This window comes from Sodiomyces alkalinus (genome assembly GCF_003711515.1).
Source record: "Sodiomyces alkalinus F11 unplaced genomic scaffold SODALscaffold_15, whole genome shotgun sequence".
NCBI classification, from domain to species: Eukaryota; Fungi; Ascomycota; class Sordariomycetes; order Glomerellales; family Plectosphaerellaceae; genus Sodiomyces; species Sodiomyces alkalinus.
Window position 1 is genome coordinate 801,310 of NW_021167093.1, and position 9,417 is coordinate 810,726.

Sequence of the window (9,417 nt, forward strand, 5' to 3'; positions counted from 1 at the left end):
ATCGGGTAGTATCTTACCTTATCCCTTAGGATAGGTAAGTTTATCGGTATATATTGGCTAGGGGATCTACTAGGTGGTTTTAGGGGTCCTTTATATCCGGTATATTCGGCTTCCTCGCGAGCTTTATCTTCTATAATAGCTCTTCCAGTTAGGTATCCTTAAAATAACCTAGACCGTTATAGAATATCAGGGGCGTTAAGAGTCTATTACCAAGCTTATACTAACCTATAATCTTATAAAACTCTTCGGCGTTCTTTACCTCTCCGATCCTCTTATTCTAGTAATCCCTGCTACCCCGTTATATAGTCTTACAAAAGACATCGCGTGCCTCGGTATCGTCAAGGTCTTAAAATCTACGGCGAATAGCTTTACTATAGGCCTATCTATATTCGTCGTTCTACTACGGCTTGCTATTACTAGCTCGCCCCTAGTATTCTATCCTAAACCGGCGAAGGGGCTTAATACTATATCGAGTAGCTTTTTTGTTTTTTCTTAATACGTGTATATAGCCCTAAAGCTATAGCACGAATCTAATAAGGAGACTAAGCCTATAACGAGTATCTAGTTACTTATATAACCTATATATAAAAGTAAAGAATAGGCGAGCCAGTGCTATTTATCAGAATGTAAATAAGGTACGCGGAATTATATATGTATTTATCTAAGTGAATTTTATAATACTTTATAGAGATGTCTAACTATAAGGAAAAAGCAGGGGAATTGACTATGGATATATAGGATCGAGGTACTCCACACGTCTAACACAATATAGTTTGTTATACCTCGATAAGGTGGTTGTGGGTATCTAACACACGCCCCTAGAACTGCAGGATTAATCCTGACTATTCTGCTTAATTTAAAGCCGTAAATCTAGGGTAAAATAGGCCTAGATATTAATTAACAGCGTTAAGGTTTTAAGCCAAAAAGCAGTTAAAAAGTGTTAAAAACAGTAGGCTAAATAATAGTCTAAAGAGTATAAAAACACTTAAAATAGCGATCTAATTAACCGTTTTCCTTTAATTAAAACGTAATAGAAGGACGTTATCCCTATTAATTACTTTACTCCTATTTAGCCAGGGCCTCTATACTAAGTAGATATATAAACTCCCTGTGTGTTTACGGTAGGAGTACCTTTATAAGGCTATCGCTAACTATACTATTAGTAGGGATCTAATTAATCACGATAGTCCCCTTTTATCGGATCTAAAGGGCGTAGATATCGAGATACTTTAATTTCAAGCTAACCTATAGCTTAGGGGATTCTAGTAACTACTTAGTTTATTAATTATCGTAGTATACTATTAATAGTTCCTCCTTAAAGGTTAATATTAGGTCCTTTATTAAACGTCTTATCACGATATACTACCTAGTAATAGTAGAAAGCGCTATAAGCTCGGCTTTACTATTAAAGGTCACGACGCTTATTTACTTATTAGCCTTTTAGTCTATAGGACCCCTGAATAGGAGGGTTATATAACCTTACGAGCTATACCTAGTCTTACGATCGTCCGCGAAGGTAGCGTCGGAGGCATAGAAGAGTATAGGCTTTTAGTAGTCTTTACGTAGTCCGAAGTAGAGGTATTAGGTCTTTATCGAGCCGAGATACTTTAGGCACTTATCGGCAGCTTCGTGATACTATTTTAAAGGGTTAGTGCTGAATTCGGTAAGCCTTGAAGCGGTTTTAAAAATATAAGGCCGGGTCTAATAGGCAGCGTAGTTAATAGAACCGACCTTCCGAAGATATAGATAGATTAATTCTTCGGAGGCTTATTAGTTAGTAAGTTAGAGAATATCAGGATAAGGAAAAGGGCTTTTAATTCTATAACCTCTATAATCCACCTATAACGACTTTATCTTATCGGTGATATAGTTATTAAGCGATAACTATAGCTTACGTTATCAATAATCGCGTCCTACACGCATTCTAAGAAACCACTTAATTAGTCCTAAATCCCTAATCTAGAAGCTTTTTTATATCTTTATCGGTAAAACCTACTACTATCGTTTTAGGGACCCTTTCTAGCTCTTCGTATAGAGTAGAGATATAAAGGATAAAGAGGATAAGGGAGATCGGGGAGCCTTACGGTATACCCCCGCGGAGGTACCGCGGGGGGGCCGTTTCTTTATTAAGTAGTAGTTAGGCTATACGGTCCCGGAGGAAGCTACTAATTAGGGTATTAAGCCACCGGGGGTAGCCTTTCCTTTTAAGCACCTTAATAAGGCGGGAATAGGGGATAGTATCGAAAGCGCCTTTAATATCTAGTTAGAGTATCGAAGCGGTGCTACCGTAGGCCTAGCTCGCCTTTACGGCCTCCGTGGTTCTGTATACTACTATCTCTATGCTTCGCCCTATCCGGTTACCTATCTATCCCTCCGGGAGGAGCCGATACTCCTCCGCTACGGTTATAATCCGGTCGGCTAGTATCCCCTTAAGGACTATACCTATTATACTAAGGAGTAATATCGGTCGCTAGCCTTTTACTATCCCGTAGTCGGGCGGCGGCCGGCCTTCCTTCTTAAGGATTACTATAGTAGTATAGCGGCACCTTTTCGGGTAGTAGCTTATTTCGAGGTATACTATAAAGATAGCACTAAGTCTTTAATATAGGGGGGGTCTATATACTTTTAGGAGCCCTACTAGGAGTCTATTAGGGCCTAATACCGTCTAGGGTTCTATCTTTTTAAGGCGCCCCTATATATCTACTATAGTGATATTTTAGCGGATATCCTACCCCGGGGGGAATTCCGCGCCTAAGGGCCTAAGGGCGGTAAGGAGGGGGGGGGGGGAAGAACTTCCGGTTTAGGACTTTAGCCTTCTCTATATATATAGTTACCGGGTAATCGCTATTATCTCGGTATAGTAGTAGTACTAATAGGGGGTCTAGTAGTACGCCCCTTTTAGTTTATACCTATTTCTATAGCCGCTAAAGAAGGCTATTATCCTTCCCGGTTAAGTAGAGTAGGTACTATTAGTATATCCGCTTTACTACCGCTATAGCCTTATCTTAGCGCCTCTCCGCTTCCTAGAACTCGTCCTATCGGTTCCGGGACTTCCTGGATATATATCTACGGTAAAGGCGCCTTACTTCCTAAGTAAGGGTGGTTAGCTCCGCGTTCTACTTAGGGGTGGATAGGTATTTAGGGGTGCCCCTACGGCGGCGCGGCGCGGCCTTATCGGCTATAGTTATAAGGTCTACTATTAAATTATCTAATACTAAGTTAATATCTTCTAGTAATATAAAGGGGCTAGTCTACTATAGCCGCGTAATAACGAGCTAGGGGACCTATAAGGGGTTAAAGTCTTTCTAGACTTAGCGGGGCCTAGCTAAGTCCCGTGGTAGTATCGTCGCGGTAGTCGGCGATGTATCCGTCTCTATAAGGATTCGGGCCGTCTATAAGTAGTGGTTAGACCCGATAACGGTCTTATCCGGGCCGCTAAAGTCGTAACGGAGCCCTTATATTACCTATATAAGGTTAATAGTATCAGTACGCCGGCCCGGGCGGTACTATATAGTTATTCCGGGGGGGGGTTATTAAGTTAAGGTTTAACTAGGTTATAAGGGTAAGCTGAGTATCGGCTCGGGGGTAATACCGTAGTGGCTATAACTATAAGGGGTAGTATAGGTTAAAGTCCCCTATAAGGATATATTAGCCCTATAGCAGTGCCGTGTTAAATATATCTTATAGGGGCATATTCTAGGGGATCCTAGCTAACTAGTAGTTCTCTAAGTAGATCGACTAGATTATAAGGGTATTATCTCCGGTCCTAAATATAACCATATAGGTATCGCGGTAGGCCCGCTATATCTACGTATATAGCGGGTATCTCTTATAAATATATAGGAGGGTATAGCCTCCTCCTTAGATTAGCCGGTATACCCCTTAGGAGGGGTATATAGGGCTTTTCGTAAAACGGTTAAGGCTGGATTCCTGAATTATTATCACGTTATACTCGGCGCGGTACCGGAGCGGTAGCTCCCGCCGCGCCTAACTCCTCCCTATATTCTATAAAATGATATAGATTTCTATTAATTAAAGGGGGGGGGGGGTTAAGATAATATACCCGGTCTAACCGGGGTCTAGCTCTAGGGTTCCTACTACGGTGCCTTATCGGCCCCGCGGGGGACTATATTGGCGCTTATCGGGCCTAGTATCGGGGAGCCCTCTTATCCCCTAGTCCTTTTCGGGGGCTAACCCCTACCTTTACGGAGGGGGTAGTCCTAGTCCTAGGCGATAATAATCGGGGGGAAGATTTACGGCTACCGCGGGTATACCGCTTTGGTCTAGCGGGTAATATTAAAGTCCCTAGCTTAGTACTTACACGCTTTACGGGTCTTCTCGGCCTCTTTCTTTAGTAATCGGTATAAATTATCGAAGGTATTATAGTCTCCGGTATAGGCGGCGTAGCGGCGGGGGCGCCCCGGCGCTATAGCTTTATAGTATCCTAGGCCTTAAGGGTACGCCGATTCGGGCTTAGCGTAATAGCGGTATACTCTCTCTGCTATAGGGTAGCCGTTCGCCTAGTAGCCGAAGTATAGGTATTTATAGCACCTCAGGGGATTAAGGTCGGGGTCGTATAGTTGATAGATATAGCTACCCCCCTTAAAGAGGAGGGTATTCCGGATAAGGCTTACTACCCTTTCCGGTAAAGCCGATTCGATAAGGAGGAGCGTTACCATACTAGTACCGCGGCGGGGTACCCGCTATTATACTCGGATAATTTTTACCTTAGGGTTTATATCTTATAGGAATACTAGTAAGTCTTTTTCGGATAAGGCGTTAAGGACCTCCTAAGGGATAGCCTTAGCTAGCGTAGGGTAGGTATATACGGCTAGGGTAGCTCCTTTACCGAAGGCCTTTTTAATCTATTATTCCTTATAGGTGGCCTACTACTATACCTTTTCGGTAAAAGTAAGGCAGATATCCCCGTTTAATAGCTTCCGTACCGTTATAGTATTATATTAGGTAGTTATAGCGTTTATAGCTTAGATAATCTCCTTTAGGGTCCTATCTTTAAGGGGCTAATCTTCGGGGAGAGTTCTTTAGCGGATAACTAGTTCCCGGTAATACCTAGCGGGGATTATCTTAGGGGGGGCGGGGTCCCGCGGCGGTACCGCCACGGGAGCCCGGGCTATAATATTAGCCTAGGTCTTTTTTATACCTCTTATTCCTTTTCGGAGTTCCTCTTAGATAATATAGCGGACGGATATATATAGGTATACTAATAGTAGCGCGCCGGCGTTATTATAGATACTATGTATTATAATTAGTTCCTTTACTAGCTCTATAACCTATGTAATTATATTCCGGTTAACTAGTAGGGCCTGAATTTCTATCTTAATCTTAGCTACTCTCGGTTCCGGGGGGCGTAGTAGTCCCCTTTCGGTCTTATATCGGTTCCGCGCTATATCCTACCTCGGGGTAGGGGGGGGGAGCGCTTATATTACGAAAAATGGGTCCGTTACGGATTCTGTATAGTCGAGGTCGGGACCACGCTATCCCACGACTCTTCCGGCTATACCGTAACGCCGGTATTATAGTGCCGCTATAATAGTATCCCGGGAGGGAGGCGGTAGTTATAATCTCTGTCTCGGTAGTTTTATCGATTTTACTCTTATTACGCGCCCGTGATTAATAGGCATGTCGAAATCGGTGCATAAGAGTATTATTTCCGGCCCTAAATATAACCGCCTAGGCGTTATAGTGGGCCTACTATATCTACCTATATAGCGGGTGTGTTTTATATATATATAAAGGAGGTCGCGGCCCCCTGCTTAGATTAATCGGTATACCCCTTAGGAGGGGTAGACTAGGCTTTTAGTAAAAGTGTTGAGGCCGGGTTCCTAGATTATTATTATATTATACTCGGCGCGGTACTAGAGCGGGAGCTCCCTCCGCGCTTAACTCCTCCCTATATTCTATAAAGGGATATAGATACTTATTACTTAAAGGGTTAAGGGAGTTAAGTTAAGGCACCTAGTATAATCTAGGCCTAGCCCTGGGGCTCTTATACGGTACCTTATTAGTCCCGCGGGTGATTATATATAAGATTATTAGGCCCGGCGTTAACAAGCCCTCTTAGCCCTTAGTCCTTTTCTGGGGTCGTCCTATACCTTTTTTGGAGGGGTGGGTCTTAGCTTAGCAGTTACGAGAAGCTACTCTAGGGCAGGCTTTATAAGTAGTAGGGTTATACTATTTTAGTTTAGCAGGTAAGGTCAAAATCTCTTACTCGTATTTATATACCTCCTAGGCCTTCTCGGCCTCCTTTTTTAGTAGCCGGTATAAGTTATTAAACGTATTATAATTTCCGGTATATATAATATAATAGCGGGGTTGCCCCGGTACCGCTATAGCGTTTTAGCTTAAGCCTTAAGGGTATACTAACTAGGGCCTAGTATACTAATAGTATACCTGCTTTACTATAAGGTACCCACTCGCCTTATAGCCGAAGTAAAGGTATTTAGAGCTTTTAAGTAGGCTACGGTCGGGGTTATAGGGTTTATAAATATAACTACCCCCTTCGAAGAGGAGGGTATTCCGTATTAGGCTTACTACCCCCTCCAGGGAGGTTAATTCTACTAGTAGTACTATAACTCTGCCGGTACTATAGCGGGGTAGTTATATTCTCGCTTAGAGAATTTTAGCCTTAGAGTTAGTATACCGGAGGGACGTAAGTAAGTCTTCTTCGGATAAGGTATTTAGGGTCTTATAAGAGATAGTCTTAGCTAGTACCGGATAGGTCTTAGTAGCGAGTATAGGCCCTTTCCAAGGCCTTCTTAATGTATTATTCCGCGTACGTAGCCCATTATTTTACCCTTTTAGTAAAGGTAAGGTAGATATCTCTGCTAGGTAGCTTTTATACTATTACGGCGTTATATTATATAGTTATAGCGTTTACTACTTATATTATCTTCTTAAGAGTTCTAGATTTTAGGGGCTAGCCTTCAGTGAAGTCTCCGTATAGGATAATTAGTTTCTAGTAGTATTTAGCGGGGATTACTTTAAAGGGGGCCGGGTCCCGTGGTTATACTACCACGGGATCCCTAGCTATAATAGCGGCCTAAGTCTCCTTGGCTTTACGAGTTCCTTTATAGAGCTCCTCTTAAATAACGTGGCGGATAGTTATATATCGGCTTATTAACGGTATTATAGTAGCAGTACCGCGATTATACTATAATATAATTAGTTTCTCTATTAGCTTAATAACCTAGTTAATTAGATTCCTATTAGCTAGTAGCTCCTAAATTACTACCTTTACTTTAGCTAGCCTCGGGTTTAGAGACCGTAGTAATCCCCTTTTAGTCCTATATCGGTTCCACGCAGCGTCCTGCCCTAAAGAGAGGGGGGGGGAAGGGGGGATAGAGCGTTTATTCTATAAGAAATAGATCCGCCGAAAATTTTATAAGGCTAAAGTGGGGATAATACTATCTATTAAGTCCTCCGGTTATACTATAGCGTCGGCGTTACGGTCCCTTTACGATAGTATCCCGAGAGGGAGGTAGTAGTTATAATCGCTATCTTAGTGGTTTTATCTTACTTCTGTTATACGCCAGTGGTTAATAGGCGTTAAGCATATGTTTTTTTTTGCCTATAAATAGATAGACTATTAGATAGGATAGCGTAGTAAGATAAATAATAATAATATTATCATTATTTAAATACTAGAACTAGACTTACTATATTTGTCTAATTTAATAAAACTGGTTAAGGAACCCGGATTCTAGAATATCTAAGAAAGAACACGCCCAGGCTAGTGTACCCTCGGGCACGAGGTCCCGGACCTCGGGAATATTCAATCCAACTCGCTGTAATGTCTGGATTAGGTTCGAATTATTGTGCGTTGAAAGTATAACACCCTTCCCAAGCAAAAGGCACTCGATGTCTGTCACCGAGTCTCCGAAATAGACTAGTCGTTTTATATCAATTCCGTTATAGGCGACAAGTTCTGACAATGCGCAAGCCTTGTCCATGCAGCTGGCCAACGTACCATGCCTTTTGTCTGCGCTGAAAATAGCCGGGCCAGTGATCGTGCCATCTGCGTTGATCTCGTTGGCCACGATAGTATCGATTGAATACCCAGAGAGAACCCCGCGTATAAAAGACCGCGACCAATTAACGGATAGCACGGAAGTACGCCATGCTTTCTCCTCGGCTAGTCGGATGAGCTCGTCAAATCCGTCCCTAATCGTGACTCGATGACATCTGAGAGCGTCTTGCCCAGCAGCGAAGAGCATCTCCTCCGTGACGCCCTGATACAACCCGGAAGACTCAACGAGGCGGATAGACCGCAGCTCCACGCTTCGTAGACTTCGGAGAAACTGCAGCTCATCGTCCAGGCACTGCCTATCATTTGCCGCTGGCAGGTAACACGACACGTGTTGAGCATACTCCCTCTGGTATGCATCCACGATTTCTGGCCATGTAGGTGATGCCTGAGCGGCACGGCATTGCTGAGCAGCCACACCAACTTCAGCCAGGTTGGCAATAGTATCATGCACAGTAATTGTCCCATCGAAATCCAAAACAAGACTACAGGTCGGCTGCAGCATTGTCTAGTGTCGTAAGTGAGGATGATCGTAAGTGAGGCTAAGATGTAGATGACGTTGAATCCATCGAAGACGTCAAATAGCACAATATAGTTCCTTATACTTAGAGGCTAGTTATTCCGACTATACTATTTGGATATTCCGACTATAGTTCTGACATAGACCTATAAATTTCCCTTTTCGAAATACTATATATATATTATATTCTACGTACAATTATTATATTAATCACTTTAATAGCTTTTTAACTCTTTTAACGTTTCTAATGTTTTTAATGTTTTTAATGTTTTTAATGTTTTTAATGTTTTTAATGTTTTTAATGTTTTTAATGTTTTTAATGTTTTTAATGTTTTTAATGTTTTTAAGGGTTATTATTATTATTATTATTATTATTATTATTATTATTATTACTCCGCTATTCTATCTAATCTATAGGAGCCTAATTTAGACTATACGGTCCTTCTCGGGTAGCTATAAAGGGGAGAAACCGGGATCCCGGGAATAAACTTTATACTTATTCTTAATTAGAGTAATACTACTAAAGGGCTAATATAGCCCCGGTTTATCCTTCCTATATATATAGATTATACCCTTAGCCTAATAGTTAATAGGAAGGGTGGTAGGCTATAGTTCGGGTTAGCCTAGGCCGGTTATTAGTAAGGAGGCGGGGGCTAAAAGAGTACTGTAGTGTCTCCGACGTGTAACGGCCACGGCACGCTATCTCCGGCCTCTTTATATCCCCGGGGACTATACCTATTATTTCTTTTATTTAAATTAATAAAGAGAAAAGGTAGGGTAGGCGTTCCTGCCTCCCTTAAAGGGGGGGGGGGGCTTACTATATCCGGTAATAGGTAAGGAGGGTAAGGCTTCG

The 9,417-nt window shown here is 42.2% G+C and overlaps 1 protein-coding gene across 1 annotated transcript; it reads right to left on the reverse strand.

Annotated features, from left to right (window-relative positions):
- Window positions 1–7,522: 7,522 nt before the first annotated feature.
- On the reverse strand, window positions 7,523–8,587 carry SODALDRAFT_81538 (hypothetical protein). The gene is made up of 2 exons (XM_028615711.1): window positions 7,678–8,587; window positions 7,523–7,539 (listed from the first exon to the last, which is right to left on the reverse strand). Exon 1 carries the CDS (start codon window positions 8,547–8,549, stop codon window positions 7,692–7,694), a length of 858 nt encoding a protein of 285 aa, XP_028462606.1. The 5' UTR covers window positions 8,550–8,587; the 3' UTR covers window positions 7,523–7,539; window positions 7,678–7,691.
- Window positions 8,588–9,417: the final 830 nt, after the last annotated feature.

Excerpts from the sequence above, each read along its gene's own strand:
- SODALDRAFT_81538 (XM_028615711.1), bottom strand. The coding sequence starts at position 8,549 with ATGCTGCAGCCGACCTGTAGTCTTGTTTTGGATTTCGATGGGACAATT.